We start from the raw sequence: 26630 nt of genomic DNA on the forward strand, positions 1-26630 counted from the left end.
AGCTACATCATGGGGAATATGTTTTGACAAGGTTTATGGGCACCCTCTGGCCGCTCCATGATTATTGTAAATTCTAAGTGAAACATTTTACTGAGCCCCTCCAAACCACTCAGCAGTGAATATTTCTTAGTCTGCAGGGCTGCAAATCCTGCTTGTGTTTAGGGATTTCTTAAATAGCATGACTGACACTGAGATCTTTATTTCAGCTTTCCCTCTGGGTATTAGTTAAAACTGGATACGGATTAGCTAAATACCCATGGAGGAGATGCACAGAAAACAGGCAGCAAATCTTTTCTCAATACTATAGCTGAAGAAGGCTTTTGGATTTTGAAAGAATAATCGTTAGGTCCTTGACTTCAAAACAACTTCATTCCACTGTCACTCTCCCAGTCCTCTCCATATTTATAGTTGTAAATGATACATGTAAGACAGGGAACATACATGCTCACAAATGCTGTTCAGGAGATTACGGGGCAGAAGTTTTATTGCGCCCCTCCCAAGTGCTTCTTTCTTCCTCTGGACACTGAACATATGTAGCTCTTTCTTCTCCTCCTCACTGAGGGATTGGCAATAACGCACCTAGGAAGGAAGGTGATAAATTATGGTTAAGAAGGCTAATGTCACAATCACTAACTTTTCACATAAAGAAATGGGACGATTCCGTCTTTTAAAAATCTAGAACAGAAAAAAATAACCAACATGCTAAGTGGGATATGAATTTTGTTTATGTGGTTCAAGTGACCTTTTCATAATATGCCCCTTGAAACCTCCAATTGCAAAACTGTCGGCCACAAATAAGTTATAAACTTAGATAAGTATAAGAGAGGGCAGAGTGCATACCAGAGCATACTGAACAAAGGCAACTCTTGACCCCAGCTTGCCCTTCCTACACTCCCCTACATCTCTCCACCCACAGTCCTTGATTGAGAATCTAATTTTTACAGCAGGCCTTTTTGATGTTTCCCAAAGCCTTAACAAGAGGGAAAGCAGACGTTTACACAAACAAGGCCTGTGTTTAGAGTGAAATCAAGAGGATGGGCAACAAAGGATGAGAGACAGCCAAGTCGAACTGTGGTGCCACTGTGGTGGTGGCATCACATAAAGCCTCTTTCAGCCAGCATCTCTCTCCTGCTGAGCAGTCCTCGTAAAAACCACTGCTATGACAGGAATCCTACTGGTGGGGGCTCCCGGCAAACATCATAAAATCATCAAGTCAAAAGTCACATTGTGCCCACACTACATGTCTACAAGATTGTGGAACAAAAATCCCCAAGTGTGATGTCAACGTGAATGCCAAGGACTGATTTTAGTGGGATTGTATGGAAATGGCGAGACTTTTAACTCTGTGGGCTTAGTGGGCAACAACACATACAGCTACTCAAATAAAATGGACAGTGGATCTTTCATGCAGCCATAAACAAGAGGAACTGCCGTGATGAATTTTCTGCATATAAAACCATGCACTCAAAATATACTCACCTCATTATCATGCGGTGGCAGTTGATAGAGGAGCTGCTTGATTCTGAACTTCTCTCCCGGACTGTTGACATAGGGGATCTTATCCTCAGGCAGACAGGAGAAATATAACTGGACCTGGGGAAATCATGTCATGGTGTAAGGCGGTTAGGCATACGAACACGTTGTCAGACACCAAGTAAGGATCAAGCATCAAGACTAGGTACTAGGTCGTGGTAACTTTCTTGAAAAAGATTTTTAAAAATCAGAACATATCACTGATGAGGCAAAAAAAAAAGCATTTTAGTTAAACTAAAAGGTTCAATGAATCTCCACACATGGCAAACTCATTCCAAATTATATATTTTCAAAAATGTGAGGTCATCAATCCGAACATATAGGTGTTTATTTGGTTGCCCAAGAAGTTGAGTTCTCCTAAACTCAAATTTTCATCTATTCTATTGCAGGAATATATTATTGTTATTGTCTTGGACAGAACAGCCCATATTTATGACCACAAATTCTTTTCCAAGGAGCCAAAGAACCAACACATTAAATATGTGATGAGACACATTCTGGGACAGCTCTGTGTAAAATGTTTGGAAGACTGATTTTGTGGAATCAAAGTGTTTGCTTGAGTTTTTCTTCAAATCCCCCAAATCAGCTGTATTTCTCATAGCAGCAGCGCTCTTTGATTGCGGCACTGGAGGAATCATTTTATTCTGTACTAAACAAGTCCAAACAGGTCAACAGGTCAAATCAGTTTAAAGGTTGTATTTTTCCAGTCATATGCTTGTCTCTATAGGGACAGGACAAAGCAGCCTGTCGCAGTGGCACTTTGACCCTTGGGGCTGCCGACTGAAAACTAAACTTTATGAGGGAGGGGCTATTACAGCCAGCCAGATAAAGAGGTGGGATGTGCTTGTCTTGTGTGTTGGGGGGGCTTCCTGCAGGTTTGGCCGTCTAGAGGGGGGTAACAGCAATTTACCCTGACAATCAACCCAACGTTTGCCCCCCACCATAAATTATGCACATTTTCATGCTGCTATTACCCCTCATCCAGCTCCTTAGGGGCTGGGGAACAGTCAGCTATCACCTAGGCCCTATGTGTTTCTTCACTGTAATGATGACCCATAATACATGGCCTATTCAGGGCAATAGCTGCAGTAAAGGCATTATAGTTGACCCATGCATTTTCCAAACAAAAGGCCCTGCATGTTTGGGCTTTAAGGTTTTCATCTCTTCTTACCCATCACCCCCTCATTGCTTCCATGTGTGTTTTTTAACAAGGGAAGCAGGATGGAGAGAGATAGAGGAGAGGAGAGAAACATGGCAAGAAAAGAGAGAAACGAGGAGAGAAGAGTAAAAATGCAGCCGATTTGGGAAAGTGCCACATCACACTGGCTGCCCTGCGGACACAACTAACAGTCCTGCCTGTGTTTGTGGAGGAGAAGGCTTGTTAAAAGATGGCCCCTTGATTCCTGATCCTTCCAGCAGTAGTAGGCTCGACCCACCAAGTCCTGCTAACAGAGGACTTGATAATCACAAGCAGACTTTGCCATACCGCAGTTTGTAAATATAAGTACACACATCCTGCCTGTAAGTGGCAGCCTGGTAAAGCCTGACAAGTCTGCCTCAAACAAAGGGACCAAGCAAAAGTTTTATAAAATACATTGTCCGTCCCATAGGTTCCATTATCCAGAGAGACTACTTGGTATGTTATTCAGTGATGTGCTGAATGGCATTTATCTGGGCCAGGCAAATGGGCTAGAAGGGAGTTAGAATCAGGTCAGAGCTGTTTTTATTCTGTCAGGAGGGTACACCATTATTAACTGTGGTGATTTGGGGAATTAATGATTTATTAACCAATGAAATAGATACCACAGTTAAAGATAACAATATTGTGCTTCAAGTGTTCTTTGTATCACAAGAAGGCCATATCCAAACTAAGCAGGCTTTTTTAAACTCAGCTCACAACACCTGCATGAATTTCATGAACAATAGCACAAAGAATAGTCCACTGTGAGCGATATTTTGCTCACCTGTTCAGGTCTAAGGCCAGGTGGTACCCAGGCGTACTCCTCCAGCGCACAGCCTGAGTCATCATCAGAGGTGGAGCTGCGTTGGAAGCCAGACGTCAACTTATTGACTTTCTGCTCCATCATCAAGTTTCGCTGGCGTGCCCCACCCTGGAAGCCAGCCGCCGACACTGCTGCACTCGCCAGGCTCATCAGACACTCTTTTTACTAGACAGACAAAGTCAAAAAATGGAAGGAAGAGGGGAATGAAGCAAACGGAATTGGGGTGAGGACAGGATGAGGAGGGAGGATTGAAGAGGGCAAGAAAACGAAATTTTGGTCAACAAGCCATTTCATCAGCCAGTCCCCACATAATGTTATCCTCACTCCATCTAATCCGCGGCTCTCATGTCAGTGCCATTCCACTGAATGTTAACCACCAGCTGAATCACACCATCACTGTCTCTTTCATGAGGCCAGCACTCCCCCCCAAGAGCCCATTTTGGTATCTGAGCAAGCTTTTCTTGGTTCACTTCTGGTGATGAGTTTACTTCATAAAGACACTCATAAAGAGAGCTATACCCTTTCACTGCTATTGTGGTGGCAGTTAAACATGTGCCCTCCTCATGTGGCTTTTGAGGATATAGAGACCATTAGGAAATTCCCAAAGCTTCATGAGGTGACGCCCAATCTCATTATAGTGACAATAACAAGCAGTTAGCCATTCATAAATACACACAGTGAATTCAGAGTTACTTATATGTATGCCCAGCCTTGGGCAATGTTGCACAGACCTTGCATTCCTTTCTCATACTGTAATTTAGTTTGCCATCGACACAAAAGTAAGAACAACACCAGACTACGGCTGTTTCACCTTATCTGTGGACTGTAGGTCTGATTCATCATTTTAGCCTGCTGAGGTGCTATGTCATACTATGTCCCAAGAGGGGCCACCACATGGGATCTGATGCTGGCTTGATCAGTTGAGCCTGAGGTCTGTATAAACACAGGCCTGGCCTTAAGACAGGACCACCATATGGAGAATGTCCACAAGTCTGGTCTCTCCCTTCATCTCCCCTTTTTCTTTGGACTGTTTGTTTTCCCAGCCTGCTGCAGTGAGTGACTGATCATCCTTTCATCTCTAAGATGGACAGAGCAATGCCAGACAGGTGAAGTAGTTGGACAGGGAAGGATGGGCAGAGGGGGAATTGGACGGATGGAGACGACTGATACTTGGTTGGACACTGACAATGCAACAGAAGGAAAAAAACTAGATCAAGGACAAAGACCAGAACAGTCTCTACCTATGTGTGTAGTGGCGATAAGCACTAATGTATTTCTATATATCCACTCATTTGTAGACAAGACTCTACTGCAGTAGTAACAAATATTGAAATAACAAACTAGTTTATAGCTGGATAAAATGCAAAAAAAAAAAAAAAAAAAACAATGAATGAATTGAATATTTATTGTCAAGTGTAACTTTAAAGTGAAAATACTGTATGCAAATTTTGCTGAGCAGCAGCTACTGTGGCCACAGCTGACAATTAATAAGTGCAAGCTGATTCAGTTACATAGAAAATATATCTTAAGCTTGCTAATAATATAATGTTAAGGCTTATGAATTAGACTTTTCATTTTGAACGTGTCATTTGTCCTTATTGTTTCATGTGGTGAGAGTGGTGAATCAACTCTTTTTTCTGGGTGACAAAAAGAAAAATGGCACTGAGTTCACAACGTTTGTAAAGCAAATCAATTCAAAAACTTAATTTGTTTGGGCTAATGATGTATAACCAATAGTCACTGACCAAATCACTCCTAAAAGCCTACAACTTTATTTCCTGAGCTGCTGTAAGCTTTGCAGGACCAAGCAGACATGGAGATGATGAATGTGTGTCCAGTTGTGGTCATTTCTCACGGGCTAAGGGCTCTAGCTGAGATCAAATGGGAGCACAGCCAGCGTCCAGCAGCCTGGCCCTTACACCACCTCCCCCAAAGCCTCCACCCCCTAATGCCGGCAAGGGCAACGAGGGCCGCTGGGAGACAGCTGAGAAAACCAGACACACTCAAATGCATCCTTTGAACACAGGGGTGACAGTAAAGGGGCCTGAAAAATCTGTGCTCTCTCTTTGAATGATATATACGCCCGGCTGCCCTCGGGGGTGTACAGCTCCCATGCATACATGAAGAGGGAATGCATCCACTTGAGCTGAAGCCAACATGGACAGAGTCGTGCAGACATATTGACAAAGGGCTACTGTAGGCTATGATGGTCCAGACACATACAGCACCATAAACGCCTTTTCAGAATCAGCTGTATGCACGCGTACCCTGCTTCTCGTTCAGTGACGACTCTCTCTGACTTATTGGCAAGCCAGATCCTCCTCCTTCCCCCTCCACTCACTGCATGCCAGCCCAGGCAGCTACTGGCTTTTCATATCAACTAATTTTTCCTCAAGGACAAGTCAGCCCCTGTGGCCTTGCCACAGTCAGTATTGTCAATACCGGCATGCCCTCGTCTACCCTGACCAGTCAAAGACAGTCAGAAATAAGCGTGACTGATAGTGGTGGTAATGGATTCATGGGCTTTTTTGTGAATTCGTGACTGCCTTGTACCACAAAGTATCAAGTCTTATGACATGTCCCATTAAAACACCTTTGATGTCCTGAATAATGGCGCCTTTGTGAAGGAATCCACTGAAGGCTTGTTCCATCAAGAGCCTGTTTATCTCACTTTTTTTCTCCTGAAGATGTGGTGTGTTATCTCCAAATAGATGACAGTTAAAGCCCTCAAACCCAGATACCTTGTCTTCAGATGAGAGAGCAGGGGGACAAATAAGACACTCTCTTGTTCTATTCGCATCTATTGACTTGCAAATGAGACCAAAATAACCGGCAAAAATGTGCCTTGTTTGAGAGTAGCTAGGGTTTCACGTGGGAGATAGCTAACTATAGGCAGGTTCAGTCAGGAGCCAAGAGACTCTAACTTCACAGCCTCACATTTTATCAGGCACAGACTCACTCATGCACTACATTTGTTAAAAAGATGTTTGCTTTCACACGTCGACCAAGTCTCTGTGAGGATGTCTCACAGCCAAACCTGACTCACAGGAATGTCAGGCTTGAACTTCAGCCAGGCCCGCAAAGAGGAATACAGGATGTAGACAGCTCTGTGATAGGCAAAGCCCCTTCTCATGCAACCACATCTGCTCACATGCTAATTTTTCCTTTGGATGTCATGCAGTTCATTTCCTCCGACTTTGCCCAGAATGGTTCCTTAACTTTTTGAATGACAGAAGCACTGAGACAACTAACTTGCCAACTCAGTGACTCATCACTTGTGCAGGCTTTAAAAGTGTTTCTTCTAACAAGTGACTTACGGTTTGTGAGATTAGTTTTCAAACTCCCTATTCTCACTGCTCCAGTCCTCCTGCCCTGCCCTCCTCCCACACTAGCCAGACCCCTGCAGTCCTGAATGTTTAACAACCCCTCACTCTTTTGTAAAGGTGCTTGTTAACATGGCTTTGGGAGCTCCAGGCTTGCATATCTGACTGATCTGCCCACAGAGGGCCAGAGGCTGGTGGGGGTGCTATCAGGCTGAGGCTAAAATGGGGCTGACTGACATGTATGAAAATGTTAATGTGTCTTGTTCCACAAAAGGGAGGAAATTTAAGTCAAGGCTGGTGAAAGAGGGAAGCTCAAACACATCCTTGCTTTGAAAGGTTTTCAGTGAATGAAGATTTCAAAACCTCCATGTAGAATGTAGAATGAAAGAAGAGATCTCTGTCTTAGAAAAAAAAATGCACAATGACTAAGTGCACAATGACTTATATTGTTGCAATATAAGCTTGTTGCTTATATGTAACAGAAGCTCAATGAAGGAGTGAGTGCAAACTTGATTCATTAAGGAAAGTAAATAACCACTGATTTTTATTCAGCCTCAAAAAAGTACTGCAGAGACTCAGCACCATGTGTTAACTGCAGTGGAATCTTATTTATCACTTTATGGAATGCAAACCTCTCCCAGGACCTCATACTGCGACTGACCAATAAATACAGCCTCCAGTGACATTTTAAAAGAGTATTCAACAACACTTCAACCAGAGTCCCCCGAAATCCAGACACTGAGGCCTTGGATTAACAACCCTTGAGAGTGCTCAGTAAAAATAAGCAGCTTCTGGTCTGAATTACTGTCTATTTTCCTCTAGGAAGTGGATGATGGACATACACACGACCCAACACAGTGCTCTCTGTCAGTTTAGACCGGCCCAACATGTTTAACTTGGCTCCTGTGAGCTCAGCAATGCAGGATAGGCTGCAGAGAAAAACAAGATTTTCTGTTCGAAGTCCCTGCTTACCTTTTCTTTTCTTTTTATATCAGACAAAATATATCTTAACTGCAGAAAAACATGCATCTTATTATTGCTCTTCCTGTAAACACATATATCTTCAAATGACAGCCTGTCAACTTCTGGCAACTTAATATGCTTCATCCCTTTGAAAAAAAAAAGTCAAACTGCAGACCAGATCAGTTTTGTTTGACAATTAGATCATTGTGTGAACCAACAGCCTCACATGTATACCTGAGTAAACCAGTGTTTAAAGTTAAAACTGCAATTGAGAGACCCAATAAACCAACTGAGCATCATAAAACCAAGAACTGAAAAACATATGAAGGGGATATTTGAATCCAATCAGTTGGAAAATGCCAAGGTGGAAATACTGCTTGAAAATCAGACAAGTGGACCAGAGAGGAGCTTGGTTTAGGCAGTGTCAAGGTGCTACATGCATGAAGTTTGGTCAGCTTGTGGAGGCCTCCTTTTGTGGCCGGGGGAGTGTTTTTTCAAGACCAAATGGATGGGAGTGACATCCCCAAGGAAATCTGCACTAGGGAGACCACCTGCATGCACTGGCCAGACTGAACTAGGACCCAACACACACGTGCTGCTGTCACATAGCATACATCGAACACATTGGCATCCCAGTGGATTCAGGTTGCAGTATACGAGACACCAGACCCCCTTTCACACCAAGTACTTCTAAAGTCAGTCTCTCTCTTATATATTATAATTTGCACAGAGCTTCATCTCTACCTATAATATGCTGTATGTCTTGTAAATCATACAGTACTTTGATTAATACTTAAATCATCCTCTCATTAAACTAAATAACTCAAAGGATTTCATGTACAATACATGTCTTAACTTTATCAATCGGCATCCGAGATTTGTTCCATCTAGTACCACAAGACAGTTCAGGATGAGTTATGGTGCAATACTTTAGCATCTCCACTTCTCCAAGCCAAGTAGTTTTCCTTTCAGCCTAACTACAACCAAAGCACATTCTTTTAAGAAACCTGATTATATCTTCTTCATTCATTCCCCTGTTGGTCTTACCTTGCCAGGTAGGCTAACTCTCCTGAGGTGAGCAGGAAAAAGGATCTTGCCACCACCACTATATCCGGTCCTAGATTCTTCAACAGCCTCTGGGCTCCATATCTGTGCAAGATTCTCAGAGCTCTAATTCTAGGACAGAAGCAGTCAGCCTTCTCTACCAGAGCTGTCAGCACAGTAACCGCCCATATCAAAGCTGAGACTGTACAAAGTAAGGGAGATGTCTGTCTGAGTGAGTGGGAGAGAGTGTTTGAGAGGGGTGTGTGCACGTGCGTGTACATGGAGGAGCTCAACCAGATGGTCATCCCACCCTCGTCTCGCTCACCAACCACTCCCCCTCTTCCTCCGCCTTCCCCCAACCCAGCCCTTTTAACCTCAGCCCGGCCCCTCAACCCCCGAGCAGCCAGTCACGGCAGGGTATGGAAGAGCGAGGCGTCTCTCCTCCACTGACCCTCCCCTCATACCTCAAACATATGCTTCCAAATGAGAACCACCGGTAGAGCTCCAGCTCACAGGGATTGCGCTTTTAAGCAGCACATCAGTGATGGCAGAGCTCGTTTTACCACAATGACCGCCCCATATCCACAACAGCTTTCACATGACATTCTTTCTCCTTCCCTATCTACAGCTCAGAGATGTGGGGAAGGTGGTGAATGTTACAGTCAGGCTTCGGTTTGTCTGTTGGCTGTTTCTCTGTTTTTGCGTCCTAAAACATCACTATGTTACAGAGAGGTGTTTGCTAACTAGAGCTTTATGATTATAGCGTGATTGTTGGTTTTAGTGAGCAAAAGATGCTTTTTGTATCCCGCTACGGAAGATTGGTTCCTACCATCTACAAAATCCTGGCCCAGCCCGCATGAACCTTCCCTCTAACTGACCTTAAACTGTGAGTCCATTCATTGATTAGCCAACTGACAGATAACTAATCTGCAACGATTTTGGTAATATAGGTTATTTTTAAAGCAAAAATTCACTAGTTCTATTTTCTCAAATGTGATGATGTGCTGCTTTTCTTGGTTTTCTATGATAGAAAAGTGAATATCTTTGTGTTTGGGACTGTTGTTTGGACAAAACAAGGAATTAGTTTTATCCAAACAACAGGGGGCTCTGGAAACTTCTATTGGGCATTTTATGTTACAGCCCTAATTAAGTTGTATAAATCTTCATATTCCCAATATAAATAACGAAAATATTCAAAGTCTCATTAAACGAACCTTACAACAAACCTAATATTACCTTATATCCAGGCTTTCTGTTTGCCTTTATCATGTACCGAAAGGACAGGTACTTAAATTACAGAGATGTTCTATAAAACCCAAATGTACATATCTGCCCATCCATGGAAAAGCCCAGGGGAAGACGCAGTTGTCCTCTGCCTCTCCTTCACCCCTGCAGGAATGTCAAAAACGTGATTCTCTTCCTGTTGCCTCAGAAAACAAAAGTGACTGGTTCAGGTCAAATCCTGGACAGTCGCACCTTTTGCATCCTTCTGTAGTTGTTTGGTTGCAATGTCAGAGTGTTACTTTCTCCCAAAAGAACATTTTATAGCGTACATAATTGTATCTCATATAACTTTAGGTTTATCCTTTTCGATGTAGGGTCTTAACATACTTTAAGACTGTAAAACAAAGCAGTAGAACATTTTACTAGGAAGCAAGGAACCTATTAAACACCTAAAATTGCTTTCTTTATAAACATTGTAGCAGCTGTTTAATTCTGTGGCGATGACGTCAGGATGTATTTCTGTGAACTTGAACACATGCATGAAGCATTTACACTTTAGGGTTTTTTAAGTGGGGGCTATAAGAGGGTTAGCGAGGGTCAAGGCTGTTATGTAGCGGATGCAATGAAATAGTTTGACGAATGTATCTTCAAAGAGCATTAAAAATGGAACAAGTGCTGTCATACTTTTAAACCATTTAGCACACAACCACAGCTTATTCAAAGCTAGTTTGGTGTAAAGTCCACAGTTTCCCTTCAATCAAATCACGAGTTGGCTGATATGTGGAGATCAGCATGTATACAATGATGTTCTGCTGCACAGACTGGTCAGTAGACCGCGTTGTTTAATCAAAATGTCAGTCAGAAAAGAAGGGCAAAACATCGCCACCCATTCCTAGTTTAGCTTACCTGTGCATGACTGACAGTGTCTGCCTGCGTGTCACTTATCCCATCCTCTGCGTGCCCACACACCTCACATGTATGGTGACTGTCATTTCACAGTCATTTACATTTAAAATAAAATGCAGCCTACGTGTAGATGTCCCCTTACTGAAAAGAAAATGTTGTTTTATAAAAAAAAAAAAAAAAAACTGAAGAAAATGGGGGCCAATGTGCATTAACCTCTGCATGGCGCACGTGCTGAAGGTGCGTGTGGATCTATAGACAAAGCCATTGTAGCTGCCAAGGGCAGGGAGGAGGAGAGGCACCCTTTCAAAACAAACTTCAGGCCTTTGTGCTGGTCCAAAGACTGCACCCTGCTCCATTAGCAAGTCTTAGAGGGGAGGGACAACACAGCATCCTGGCTTTTTTGTGTGTGTGTGTGTGTGTGTGTGTGTGTGTGTGTGTGTGTGTGTGTGTGTGTGTGTGTGTGTTCGTGGGGGGGGGGGGGCTGAGATGGTAAACAAATCTAAAAATCTGGACAAAAGTTGCAGGCCCTATTTGGCAATACCTGTATGAGTAAACAGAACTGTTCCTAGTAGTCTCAAAATGTAGTATGTAATGTATTCTGGTTTAGATTTTGACACATTTGAAGCTTAAATGAAACAGTGTCCTTCCTAAAGTTGCATATTTGAAAGAAACCTGAGTAACAGGTTCAAGGTTCAGAGGGAATCACAGATACCTTTGAATTTCAGATGTGAGCACTTCTCACACTGAGACTGCGAAAGAGAAACAATGGCCTTTGACAATGAACTAAAGTGTGGATTACTATTTTAAGACATCTGCGGATTATCTTTAGTCTCTCCACTGGGAAACCTGCATCAGAATAACAACATTCTGAAAATCATTCTGAGTTTGTACGACTGTATAGTTAGAAGTAGCTGGCTGCACAGTTCAAGGTTCGCCTCAGATAGTTGAATAATATAAAGATGGACAAGTCATGCATCCCTGACCCTTGACCTTAGCGAGCACCAGATGACCCATAAATCTACGTCCCCAGGGCTTTACAGCCCATTCTCCTTTCATAGCCACAACGACCTGAACAGCACCTCACACCTGGTCTGCACCTTCTCACCGCTGTAAAAAAACTCCAAAAAAAAAAAAACAAAAAAAAAAACAAAAAACCACCCTGAGGTAGCGGCAAGGTAGTCCATGACCAGCATGCCCTGACAATGACAGGGCAGGGATGATCATCATCAGAACCAACACCCTGACGATAAAGCTGCATTCTTCTCTGGTCCAAACACGTCCTTGAAGAAGGGGACCCATAAAACAAAGCATGTAGTCAAAGCTGAATGCTATTTATATCTCACAGTAAGGATGTAATCCCCAGTGGGAAAGATTGTGCAGGGATGGACACTAGCATGAATTAAAGCCTGATATAATCTGTTTAAATTAGTCAAATTTTGGTCCTAAAACATATCATAAATTGGAGTACCAATGGGGCAAAGGGAAGGTCAGTCTCCAACTTACCATCATTGATGACCATTGTTGAAAATAGCTCTCACTGGTGTGTGAGCTTTCTTATAAAGAGTAGGAATTCTCAAGGTTTAAATGAATTGCCAGCGGGTATTAGCAGGACACAGGCCCGACAAAAGCCTCAGTTATAAAAGCCAATAAAAGTCTATCACTCTACTGTAACAACAATCCTTTTTATGCCTTGAAAGAGGGAGGAAAAGGTCAACTGGTGGAGCAGTCAGCGCATTGATATTGACTTAGCTAGATTGGCGCTGACAAACTCAGGTCAGACTGTGGGCTTGTTAGCCCTATAACCCTCACATAACCCCTTTTTGCTGTTTCACTCTGACACATTGGAGGCAGCTGAGGCTAAAGATCTTAGATCTGAGCTTAGTTTCTGACAAGATACATTTGAAAAAAGTAAATAGAAATATCTATTCACTTGGCACTTGACCTTACTAAAAATCACGCGTTTCTCAGGACAGCTGAATAGGAAAAATCAAAATGAAAAACAAAGAAATTATTATCGGACTAAATTGGTAATGAGATATGGCTATATTTGACCTTTTCAACTCTGACTGAAAATCTAATTTTCTAGCTTACCAAACAGCAACGACAAAGTTCACAATACTTAAATCCCAAGTCTGTAACCAAGCTGTTTGTATTTAATTATTAGATTACAGCATGTAATGCTATTGTATTTAAACCAACACAATAATTAAGGAGATGATGTCAGTTTGAATAGTCCTGATTTCATGGAAGCAATCAATGAAAATATTACTTTTCTATCCATTACTTTCTGCTTAATTTAATTTGCATTAACCCGGTTTAGTTATGATGTAATACATCAACATGAATATCCAGTTTCAATGGAGTAACCTGTAATACATGACATAACACAACTCTGCTAAACAAAGCCTGATGTCGGCACACTGGTAGTTTCTTCACTTTATAATAAGTACACTGCTCTCTAACTGCTTTTCCAAACATTGCAGAGATGTACGATCAGGACAGGTCATATTTCAACCTCAATTTGACACCCTCTCACCTAGTTGTAAAAGCCGGACCTCATTGGGAACAATGGGAAGTGGAGCAACGGAGCTCCCCGGGCTCTTAAAGGGAGGAAGCCCCTTTATTTGAGAACACTATAACTCAACAAAAGCCTGTGGCTGTCTACACACAGAGAGGGCCAAGGATGAATGGGCTGCTCTTACACTACACACTTGCACTGACAAAAGCACTGGATTGGCAATGGGCAAAACCTGTCATGTGTGGTCTCCATGGACGAACCGGGATGAAGATGGACATAAAATTACAAAACAACCCTTTCAACACCATACACCAATGAGCTCAACCAACAGGTCTCTGTTTTCACCATTGTTTTTTTATTTTTTATTTCTTCAGTAACACTTTAATATTTTCTCCATGACCAGGAAAACTGTCAAGTTTTCCATGAATTCATTTCCATGTAATGCTAAAAAGGTTTGATCACTGCTGTTGAAACAGCGCCCCGTCAATGTCCAGATTCAACTCTTGTGGACTTTTAGACTTCACTAAATTTTTAGCTTATGACCTCACACTTTCAGAGAGTCTAACTCACACACCACTTAAACTTCACACGTTACAAATTTGGAGTTTTCTCAACTTTCCTCAAAGTTCATATCCTTCATATGGCAAGAAAACTATTTCCTGTGTGTTTCCAGCCTCAGGCTCAAACGGACACATGAATGAGCCCGCCGTAACAAAACCGGCAATACTCGGGCAAGAGTGCTACGAGCAAGTCATTGTAGAAGGAGAGGATGCAGTCTAAAAAAAAAAAAAAAAAGAAGAAAGAAAAAGTTGGCAATTCCCACACGTGGAAGCATTTTCCTGAGCCGCGAGGCTTCAAAAGGCAAACCATGGAATCCAACAATACTCTAAAACAGTTAAGAGCTGCTCAGTCAGGATCCAACTAATGATTAACATTCCTGGAGAAACACTCCGTTGCAGTCTTTTTAGAGCGTTCTAATTAAACACATGCTCCAGTGCCACAGCACAGAGGGAATTCTGAAGACTGAGAGCGGGGATGCTTCTTTCCAGCTCTGCTTAATTGGACACAATTTAAGTCATTAAGGTGGTAGTAAAAACAGCAGAAAGAGCAGAGGAGAGGCCCAATGATCTCCCCAGTAAGGCTCCCTGTTGCTCTGATGCTGTTGACCCTTTCACCTCCTCATGTGACTCACTTTCAAATATACAGAAAACATTTTTTTTTCCTAGACTTACTTTCATTATGAGATGTACTACTGGATGATTAATCCTGGCTGAGGAGACCAATCTGGAGTTGTTTGAGTTTGAGACTTGCTTTATGTGAGATGTATGTCTAATGTATTCACATTTTTGAAAAGGACAGCAAGGTTATGCATGTATGGAGGTCCTACATCTTGGGAGGCAAGCTTATATCTGATTATCTATGCATCTGTTTGCAACAGTGAGTTAAGTTTTGATACTTTTCATAGATCATCTATGATGAATTGTTGTGACATAATCTTTTTGCAGTTGTAAATAAGTGACTGGGTGGGATACTCGAATGGTAGAATGCATTAGGGAACAAGTGGAGATGGTTTGTTCGTTTAGATCTTTAAAAAACTCATAATAGAAACATCCGTTTCCAAAACAGAAAAATATGAGTGAATAAACTGAAAAAAATGGGAGCCATTGCGCAATTACCTCTGCTTGGTGCATGTACTGTAGTTGTGTTTGGGAGGGTTGTCGACTTTAATAATAAAGATTAGAACAAATCTTGTTTTAGTTGAGAGAGAAGTCTGCTATAAGGAATAATAGACACGGAGCTTATAGTTACTCTAAACTACGGATGCACCTATCCAACCTTTCCTCTCTCAATGCCAATTTCAAAACCTAACTTCAGTCTTATCTGCCGATACTGAGTACTGATACAATACCAGTGCTGTCATTTTCCCAAATTTGGAATCTGTGTACCTCACTGCGTGAAATTCTTTTACTTAATTATTTGTTATGTTAGGCCTGCGACTGCCGGGGCACTAAAAACTAGAGTTGACAGCCTGCTCTGCCTAATTGACTGCACACTCTAAACAGTAATTTCATGCCATTTTGATTTAGTTGACAAATTTAGCATGAAGATGAATATGTCGCACAGCTTAACTAGGTCTCTTTCAGTAACTGTGTAATTTGGAGATGCAAGTTGGTAAAGAGGTGGAGTACAGAAGCCTGCCTGTGGTAGACAGGATAGGTGTGTGAGCTGTGAGCTGGAATGTGTTCATGTGATGTATGTGTGTGTATTCGGGTCTATTGAGTTCCAATCTGAAGCCCTCAGGAGGCCTCAGACAGTTTAGCAGATATACAGGCCAGGCACGGGGTCATTAGTGCCTGGGATGAGTGTGTGAGTGTGTATGAGTGGAATGGAAAAAGGGACACAACTGGCTGCCTTATCACCCCCAAATTAAGGATACCAGTCCTCCAGGGCAACGCTTATTCTTAGAAACCTCGCATGTAATACGTCTGTATCTGTCAGCATCAGTGTGTTATTTCTGGAGCCGCTGATACTGAGGTCACTAATGACACCAAACCCTTTTCAGCCAGCATAAAGGAACATGTCACACTGGGGATACACGCTGTGTGTGTGTGTGTGCGTGTTTTTTTTTTTTAAATGATACTTCCCATAAAAATTGAGCTCCCCTTTCTTCAGTTTTTTTATTCCTTCTCAACATCATTAAACATTCCCCCTTAATGGTCAAGTGTGTTCTTGCCTACGGCTGGGACACATGCACAGATGTACACATCTGGTGAGCCACTGCTCTTGTTTTCTTTGGGAGCCCAGCCCCTAACAGGAAGACAGTGCGAGCATAGCAAACAAAAGCCCGACTCTTTGAACTGGCCTCTCACTAGGAGCTGCCGTCAGGTTGTTGTGGCCAAACGAACTGCTTCTGCGTCAGCTCAGTGGGCCCATTGTGGGCCTCAGGCTGCTGCTCTGCAAGACATGTCCTCAGTTGTCCTTTGTCAATATTGACCCATCTATATGTTACACTACAACATCTACCTTTACTATGATGACTATTTCCAACTGATAACAAACACATTTTAACACAAGAAAACAAATTATAAAAGATGACAGCGCTGCAAATGTTACACATTGCTCCTCTGATAGTAAATAATTGTGAATTTGAGAGTTGAGGAGGAGGGGAGCTGGGAGAACACATTAGATAGTCCCCTGACTTCAATGTCACAAACCAATTTAAGAGACAAATACAATCAAAAATAGCATTTGAATACAAAGTTTGATTAAAAACAAACAAACAAACAAGGAATGCTGCTAGTAGAAAGGAAGTCAGAGTTGATGAATTCATCTGAGAGAGACAGACAGAGAGGACATGTTTGGTATATTTGTGGCTGGGGCTACACAGTTTAAGCTACCTATCCTCTGTATCTCTTCATAGAGAGAAGTGGGTACATGGCCTTGGTTACGAGTCAATATCATTCCAATTTTATTGATTCTGATTTCCAGTTCGATTCTAGCTCCTATCGAATCCTGCTCCATATTGTATGTGCATATTATTTTCGCATAAAAACACAAACCAAAGTATGTGGAAAGCAAAAAAAACACTGATTTAGGTGGCCATAAACAGCGAGGTACCTTGTAATGTTTTTTGGTTGCAATGTAAAATGAAGAAAAATAAATTTATTGTACAACTTGAATGTTTGCTGTTTTACACTCGTTTTTACTTGAGTTATAAAATCTAGCATTAGCTGATTTGGGGGAAATATGACTACAACTATGGACATCAATGATACTGCATTCTTAGATGTTGCTGTGATAACTGCATCGGTCAGTTAGATGGACTTCCTCCTTTTGCATGAAGACTATTTCCGCTGTATCAGTGTCTGTCGTAAACACAAGAGTGTTAAATCATGCGTAACCAGCGGTGTTGATGGATTCACACTAGATCCAGATTTTTGAAGGAATTATGTTTGAATAAGGACATATGAAAAACTCCTCAGCTGAAACACAATGAGAAGAAGACAGCAGCAGTTTAAATCTTCTCCCGAGAGAGCTGTAGGGGGATAATGTATATGCATATCTCGCTTTGTTTTTCCGATAATCTTCTTACAGTGTATTTTAGGAGATACTCTAAAATGAGTGACTATAACCAAATTCAGCATTTTGTGATTTGGGAATTGACAGGATCAAAGTTTCTGAGAGGAATATCCTGGCAGATATTCAGCAACTGTCCCCACCGTCTGTAACTGTAACCTTTCTGAAAAGTCTCAGGAAATACCTTTGTTGTGAGTCCAAAAATCACTTGCCCTGCAGAGCCCATTTTTAAAACCCCGCTGACCTTTTCCATATCATCCACGCTCACCGACTCCACCCCTGTGACAATGCCAACAGGGCAGGAGGAATAAGAGCCACAGGAAGGAGAGGGGGGACTTTTTTTTTTTTTTTTTTTTTTTTTTGCATATTTCCAGCCAGGGGTCCGGAAAGCTAAAACTCAATGCCCTGTTGTGTGCCGGGGAACTGAGCTGGGCTTTTTAATGACTATCTCAGGGTAATGTGTTTTCTTTTGCTTCGTGCCCCGCGATGCTGTGATTGCTAGGATGGATCCCTATAGATGTGGAGGACAGTAGGACAAACATTCCCTCCTGCAGGCAACCATGTTTGAGTCAGGCTGGGTCAGAATAACTTTCCAACAACTCCATCACTATGGTTGCTGACATTTGGCATCTTTACATCTGTTATTCCCCTTTATCAAAGACAGACGTGTTGATAATAACCAGCTTCGTAGCACTGCGCCGTGGTTATTATCCAGTATTCATTCAGAGCTGAGCATCATGCCTATACATGGTGGTGATAATGAAACATGTGCGCTGTGTATGGCTTTCATCATCGTGGTGGTCTGATGGTTGGTCCCGCAATTATGCCGTGTGGTTACCAGAGATCTGCTGGGGCATTAAACTCCAGTGTGCGAGCCAAAACCGTTTTCCTCTAACATCATCCTGCAGCTCCTAATAAACAGAGTTGTGCCTGCAGGCGCTAAATCAGTAACTACCTTTAATCACTTTAGAATAATGCTTAGCATGTGGATCCAGTGTCTGCCACCGCTTCGGGCAAATCCCACTGACTCTCATACATGTCTCAGATCGAAAGTTACAGGCGGGGAACTTTCCCACATGGCAAGCACAAAGTTATAATCTCCCCCATAGACAGCAGCATCCACAGTAGTTATCCCACTCTCTACCACCGCAGTGAACAGCGCCCTAAATTTGACCATCCAGGCCACCGTCCATTCAGCCAGGCCCAGTGCCCGCAGATTCTGGGACCACCGACGTTCAAACAAGCCATATTTCATCCAGCCTCCTGCCAACCTACCACAAACAGTTTACAGTCAATGGGCTCTGCTCTCTGGAGTTTGTCTATGGCAACCCGACTCCATGCCACATCTCTCCATCCAGAGCCATGAAAGACTGGCCTCCTCTGACAGCTCCTCACAACACACGGCCCTGTCCTGCTCTGCTTTTAGCCCTGCTGCGGTGAGCTGGACCACGTCTGGGGATAAAAGGCTGCCAGAGTGTTTGGCTTGCAGGCGATTTACACGGACGCGAGGGTGATTCATTCTAGCTTTGCACAAACAGGCCTCTGTGTACATTTCACTGGTACTGGGCTTTTAAATCAACAGTGGGAAACGTATACAGACGGGTAGTGGGACTTATATTCTGCTCATTGGCACTCAGCTGGGCGTCTGCCACACACACACACACACACACACACACACACACGGACTCTCCGACACCTACAGACAGGTCATACACATACATAGGTGAACACTTTGTCTCTGTCCATCTTAGACAAAAACACACACACATACACACACACACACACACCACAACATGCCCCACTGTTTATGTCTGAGACTGGCTTCTGTCTGTGATTTGTCTCCACCTCCACCCCTCTCCCTGGGCACTAAGTGCTAAGTGTGCTAACTTTATAGCTAGCATCTCTGGTTGAAAGCTACATTTTGAGGTGCTCATACAAAAAAAAAAACAGACCTGTATCTGTATCTGCTGCCCAATCCTCAATCCTCCAGTTTTTTAACAATGCACTTTGGTACAAAAATAAACCATTAACATAATCCACATTTATTGAGCGGGCCCTCGTAAACATCAAGTTGGCTGAGGAGGATCATTACTGTTTCCATGGCTGTGTCCAAGAAAAATGATGATAAAGCCAGCTATTTCATTTCCCTCTCACATTCACGCACAAATCTAGAACAAAAGTTTTTTTAAAAGTTGTTTAATTCTATTAATGGCACCTTTGATTCACTTCAAGGCCTCGGAAATGAGACGTGAACCTGCACCATGTGACACGTGGAGCTGCTCCAAAAACACCACTTGTAAATCATTTAGTCTATAAATAACTTAATAATAACAGAGAATTCTCACCTGCAGCAGATCATTGAACATATAAGCTCAGCTCACATCTCCTCTAACACATGCCTTGCCTGCTAGATCATCTAAACATTAAATAAGTGCAGCTGTGAATTATGTGACCCAGATTTCAGTGGATATCGAGTATGTCAATTTATCAAATACCATTTACAGTGAATATATTGATAGCATTCATTTGAAATTATGTGGCAACGCGGAACTTGTTTCAGATGCTGGATGTCAGAGGATGCCTCATTTAACCGTTTAACCGTTATTGACAATAATAGAATATTGTTTAAATCACCGTAAAGGCTTTATGTGCAGCTGAACTTGCCTACATGAAACCTTAAAAAGATTTTTCTGACTTTACACTTATCTGGATGAAAATGTAAAGCAGCTCCGGTTGTAAACAGAGCCACTGGTGAGTTTCTTTTGACTCCCAGGCAGCGAAGCGGTCTGCCTCCATTCTAGCCACTAGGTGACACCACCACCTTGGTTCTGTGCTCTCTCCTCCCTGTATGTCTGTGGCCAACCCTCACACTCAACTCAAAAGTATTTCTTTCTTTGCCCTCTTTCTTTACTGGACAGTGTCCGGACCGAATGTTACAAGTGCTGTAATCATGGCTGTGAGTGACCGTGTTTGAAAATAGCTTCTGGAACAATTACAGGAATATTTGACCCGGCAGGTTACTCTTTGAAGTGGCATCGTTGACATTGTGCAGAACCTGCAGCCAATCTTCCCCCGTTGTACTGTTTAAGTGCTCCAAGTTATAATCACTCCCACAATCTAGATATCCAATATGTCTAAATAAAGACCACGGCATGCCCTGGGTCTTTTCTCTCACCTAGCTGACAGGATTAAAGCTGAACTGTCCTGGGATCGGCAGCGACGTGATTTTGTCAGCTGTGGCCACAGTGACAGATTTCAGGCCGACCTGACTCTGCGCTCCTGCGCTCAGTCTGAGCCGAGTGGCTCTGTCATTCTGTCAGCCCCCAACAGGACAAGCACAGGGCTTATTAGCTTATGGCGATGTTTACTGTGCTCTAATGAGAGCAAAATGTTATTCTAGACAGCCTCGGTTAAATATAACAGTGACTGCTCTCCTTTGCCTTGTAGGTTTAACACGTTTTTTTTATCACAGCTGAGAATGGTAAGGTTGGAAACTTGAGGGTGTGTAATTGTTCTCCAGAGGAAACACTTTGTGGCATGTTTGGCTCTGTGAGAGGTCCATAAGGAGTGATGAATTCATTCAAGCAGCTTGCAGTAGCTTTTTTTTTTTTTTTTAAATACCAAGAGCTGACTGCATTGCAAACTCTTGAAACCAGCCAGTGAGTTTCTGAGAGCTAGAAACAAGCCAGAATAGTGCAGATCACACCATGAAGAAGATCAACACTGACTCACGAATGTTCTCAAAACAAGTTATGACTTCACTTACTTTAATAAAAGGTTTCCAGATTCAATCTGAAATTAAATGACTTTTTATTTATTTATTTTTTTGGTCAAGTCGTTTTAACCCTGTCCATCAAGGTTAGAAGTGAGGAAAGTGAGAGTGACTGCTCATACTGTATGTGGCCGGGGTGTGTGACCACATTCTCCCCTAACTCTGCAGCACTCCTGACAGCTACGGAGCCCTGCAGCGGCGGACAGGCAGCGGCCACGGAGCGCCGACCAGTTGTCACCAAAGTGACAGGCGACAGCTGAGCCCATACATCTGGAGGCCCCGGGGACTCCGCGCTTCCACGCGCCCCGCGTCTTTTCAAGTTCTTTCGATCGTCAGAGAAACGGGGTCACTTTGGCCACGGGCGCCGGGGAAAGTGAAACGTGTCTCCGCTGCGTAAAAGCGCACGGCAACATTGGAGGATGAGCTAATTAAAGCCAGGATGATGAGTTTTTGGGCCGACACAAGTCGTCTATGACCCCAGTAGAGTATCGGTTCAACTGATGGGCGTTATGTGGGTTGTTTTTCTCACTAGCCTCTATATTGTTCAAAGTGCCCTTTGTTTTTCTTATTGAAGCACGAAATTGAGGTCAAAATGTGCGCATGTTTCTTCATCACAGCACCAGTGGTGTCTGTTCAGAGCGATTTCATAGCCTGAAGCTTGAAAATAAAGTTTGCTATAAAAATCCAAACATTAATTAGAAAATGCCCGTAATTGTGAAATTAATGCCCAAAGACAACTCTTAAAAGGAGACAGAAGCTGTCCACTCACCCCCAAAGCGTTCAGTCGCAGTAAAAGGTGTATCCAGCGCCAATATTCCTGAAGTGGGAAAAGCGATTCACGCTGCGTCTCATTGGCATAAGATGAAAAGTCCAGAGAGGGTGCACCACTGTGCTGCGAAGCTGAGCCCGGAGCTGTGCAAAGCGATAAGCTTAAACCCCAGACACTGGCTGCATCGAAGAGGACCGCTGAGAGAGCCTGGTCTGACTTCACCCGCTGTCACCACATCTCAGTCATTTCGGCGGCGCACGGTGCGCTATGGTGCTCCTCTCGGCGGTCACAGTGAAATGACATTAGCGGTGCGCCCTGCCTATTGGCTTAAACAGGCGGCCCCCACCAATCCTGGAGAGACGGACCAGGCTGGAGCACAGCGGACATATGCGCCTGTGAGTTTAACTCCTGCTGCTGCAGTGGGGAGTTGGAGGAGAACTGTTTGCGTAATTTAAGTGCCTGGAAACTACTAAGTGAGTTAATCTTCCTTTATTGCCTTTACCTACAGGCTATCTTTACTTCTATATGAACTTTCGCCTTTATCTTGGCTTTATATGAATAAACGAAACACCTTTGTGAACTTTAAAATTCCACGTTTCTCTATTTATTCATTAACTGACAGACTAACTGCTAAACCCCCCCTTCTGCACCTCCAGCCCCTCATACATTTTGTCACCAGCTCTAGAAATATGATCTTTTTTTTTCCGCAAACCTATTTGTCCCTCTTCCCACCAATATGAAATTTTCACAATGCACTATATGTTCTCCCACACAGACTGTGTAACACTACTCCTATTTACAGTGGGCCATGGAAGGTAAGTCTATATGCATACACTGAAAAGAGGCTATTGCCTCGCTGTCTATTGAGTCAGACAAAATGTTCTGGGATGATCAAAGATTTGAAGAGAATGGCCACCACCCATGAACCAGTGCATGACCATAATACAATAGTAAAGTCCAAGCTTTGTGCTGCATTCAAAGTCATGAAAAAGGTTGCTTTCTGTAGATTTATTTTTCTTGGACTGAATCAGCCTAATGTTTTTTTTTTTTTTAAATCACAATCCAACGTGACAACATAAATACAGCTAAGATAAGATTTTTGACTGGTGGACCTTTAAAGAGCTCTCTGACTTGCTGTGACCCAGTTAAAGCCTTTCCATGACATCAAGAGTGACACTGCGCCCCCCCAAAAAAACTCAGCCAAATCTGGATCATTTGTAGTATTTGAAATCAGGATCTTAAAACATCTTTGAAATTCTGCCATCTCTCTAAAACACAACCCTTTAGAAAGCTGAAACATGAAACAAAAATGTGACAAATGCACATCGATTTAATGTGTGCCCTTTGACCTCTATGGCTCGCTCTTTCACTGGAACAGACGCTACATCTTTGGCTGACCTGGGTTACGACCCAGTGACCGTCACGTACATCTGACTGTGTGAATGCGTCTTAAATAAGAACAGGTTAGGCAAGCTCAAACCTGTCAGTCATTCTCTACACAGCCTTGGCATTAAGCAACTGAACACAACACTGTGCCAGATTGTATATGGACCAGTTGCTATAAGCTACTATCTGGTATCACACTTCACTGCAATCACTCACTGTGTATCTTTGTCATCAGAGCTGCATATATATTGACAATTAATAGAATTCATGCTTTTTCTAAATGCGGAATCACATGAATGGTACCTCATTCAACCCATCACTTCATCTCAAATAGGCCAGGTAGTCAGTCACAAAGAACAGACATTAAACTAACCTTCCTTGTCTTTATTTGGGATGTGTCTCATTTTAGTGTCAGAGCAAAGATTTTTAGATGTATTTAGGGATATTTGACCTAGTTCTGATCTATTTTTTTCCTGCTTCATTGTTCAGAACTACACTGAAAATAAGTCAAAATTAGATAGAACAGGCCAAAAAAATGCAACCTAGCTGGTGTTATCTGGAGGTGAGGAACCATTCGTTATTGCCCATCTGAGAGGAGGAATGGGGCAATGGGGTGTGTATGTCAGGTCTCTGTAACACAGCACTGAGGCCGATATATATCATTTCTCAGCCCACTGATTATTTTGAGAGGCCTTTTTGCCTTAGACCAGAATGTTCAACCGGCTAGACCTGAATGTTAAAGCGCTTCTCAATCACTTATCTTGTCTTTCTTCAGAGCTTATCTCCAGCTTATCTAATGGGATATTTATGGTGGTGTTGTAAAACCCAAAAAACTCTGAGCAGCATCACTTGCATGTCTTGGACCATAAAGATGCTCGGCATACTTTCCAGCGTATCTCATATAATGTGCCATGTAATGTGTTCCCTTCTGATTTTAATAAAAAATAGAACTTGATTCTGATTGCTGTGTATCAGATGTAATCCCATTGAACTGCTGAGCATCAGGGCATCAGTTGGTCAACAAACTGATATATTTTTTCCCTTCTCAGCTGTTTTGTATTTGTTGTGCTGTGTGACAGAGCAGCGGTGACTGTGTTGGTTAAATCATCAATTCCTTTAACAAGATTTGGACCTTGAGGCACTGTAACGCCTCCAACAGGAGCTCACCAGCAAATATGCCTTAATTAGAGAGGACGCCATTTTCTACTTTATAAGTGCTATTCACTGTTTGCACATAGACCCATGTAAAGGAGCAATAACTCTTTGTCTCTCTTTGCCATCATCTGCTTGTGTCTTGTAGAACATTTGTCCTTCAGTGGAAGCTCTCTTCTATTAATTATTGAAAGAAAATTCCCAAAGTGAACCTTTGTGGTTTCAGCTGTGCAAAAACAATAACAGGGCATTTCTCAAAGTCAGGCCACTGACTTGGAGACCCAGTTTTAAAAGCTTGTGGGAATTCCGCATTCAGCTTTAGTGCATCCCATCTGCATCTTTATTTTATACTCAAAAAATGTAAAAGTTTTACCACTAGAGTTATTTGATATTTGGCGTGGAATTATAGTTATTAGGTTGTCTAGGAGATACATGTCTCTATTTAACATTTAAAGCCACCAACATTAATGTAGTTATAACTTTGCTTGCCAGGTTGGTTGAGGATATTTACTGGAGCGTTAGCGTGGTCTTAATCAAGCAGCTTGCTCTGCCTTTCATGTTTGCTCTGCTTTTTATGTGTGGCTGCATGTTTGCATGGGCACAGGCTGAGCGAACATGAAACTGCAGTGCGTGTGTAAACTAAGTTTGCTGAGATGGTTTGATTTTTTTATTATGGAAGTTACAACTTCCTGTAACCCACTGGGATATTTGCATATTAAAATATATGAGGTATGGTGATACGGATGGAAACAGTGTCTGTCCCAGAAACATATTCCATGCACACATTTTCCTCTAATTCAATTTGAGATATCTGGTAATTGCTTGTTGCTGGTATATTACTCACAAGGAGAGAAAATAAATCCACATTTAGGTACATTCAAACAATTGGGGAGAGGATTCTTTTTCTGAAAGGAATTTATTTTCTCTGAGTTTACACAGGAAATCTCTACTCCAAACAAAGGCGAGAAAACAAACAAACAAGTGACTGGGACAGAGCCTGATGGCTGAAAGCAAAGGCGGGACCAGTCAACAGAGCAGCTGGACCTCTTGACCAGTCACCTGGCTGCTGTCTATACTCAAACACTGGTTACCAATTAGGGACCACCGGTCATCCCAGAGCCCCAAAAGGCCCAACTTTACTCAGCCTGTTGACTCGTTTTGTTGTTGGACAGCCTGTCACAGACTGACGAATGGGATCACATTACTAAAACAAGCAAGTTAATGCATGAGCTGGGACTACACTGAGACAGTCAGATGCTGATTGGTTTCCACTGTTTCTGTAGAATCCCACAAAGAAATGCAGAAATAGGTTCCAGGGTCTACATGAACTGCTACAGTAACAATGGGATATTGGCATTCTGTTTGGCTTGTTGATCAAACATTTTGCAAATACCAGACCATTATAACTGATATGCTACACTTTAGCCTTTGTAGTCTCTAATTGGCTCTTCCTCAAGCTCTCCCAAAATAACTACAAACAACCACTGAAACAAGAGCGGGCGTTTTTGCTTACAGCATGCTAATTATGGAATTGTTACACGGTAGAAGTAGTAACCAAATGCTCAGAGTAGTGTCATGATATCTGCTGGCCTCCATCCCTGTACCTCTATTGGGCTTTGCTACTATAATCATTGTTTTCTAATGGTCCACAGGCTAAGCAGGAGGGAACACAAGAAAATCCTTTAACCATTTGGTGAATACCTTCATTTTAAGCACATTTGCATGGCCAGAGCACATGCATTTTTTGTTCCGAGTCTCACTCAGATGGAAACCAAAACCCTAAATGCTAGAAATGTTTAAGAGAGGGGTTGGAGGAAACAGCTAGCTTGGCCAAGAAATAGCCTGGCACATAACCCTCCATGAAACCACAACTTGCTGTTTTTACACTTGTGATTTTGTACAGGTCAAACAAACAAGATATAAGACATTAATTGTGGGGATTAAGAGGTGCTGCTAGTTG

The 26630-nt window shown here is 42.5% G+C and overlaps 1 protein-coding gene across 3 annotated transcripts in view; it reads right to left on the minus strand.

Moving 5' to 3' along the window:
• prickle1a (prickle homolog 1a) overlaps window positions 1-26630 on the minus strand; it is an 89020-nt gene that overhangs the window by 3319 nt on the left and 59071 nt on the right. The window contains exons 1-4 of one of the 3 annotated variants that reach the window (XM_040132520.1): window positions 22133-22506; window positions 3498-3701; window positions 1480-1593; window positions 442-579 (exon numbers count right to left, since the gene is read on the minus strand). In XM_040132520.1, the coding sequence (XP_039988454.1) occupies window positions 442-579; window positions 1480-1593; window positions 3498-3686 (441 nt within the window). In that variant the 5' untranslated portion in view covers window positions 3687-3701; window positions 22133-22506. Of the gene's footprint in view, window positions 1-441; window positions 580-1479; window positions 1594-3497; window positions 3702-8869; window positions 9128-22132; window positions 22507-26630 lie in introns of those variants that run through there. The other 2 variants (XM_040132522.1, XM_040132521.1) reach the window with 2 other exon arrangements.

This window comes from Xiphias gladius, chromosome 8, assembly GCF_016859285.1.
Source record: "Xiphias gladius isolate SHS-SW01 ecotype Sanya breed wild chromosome 8, ASM1685928v1, whole genome shotgun sequence".
In the NCBI taxonomy this organism is placed as follows: domain Eukaryota; kingdom Metazoa; phylum Chordata; class Actinopteri; order Istiophoriformes; family Xiphiidae; genus Xiphias; species Xiphias gladius.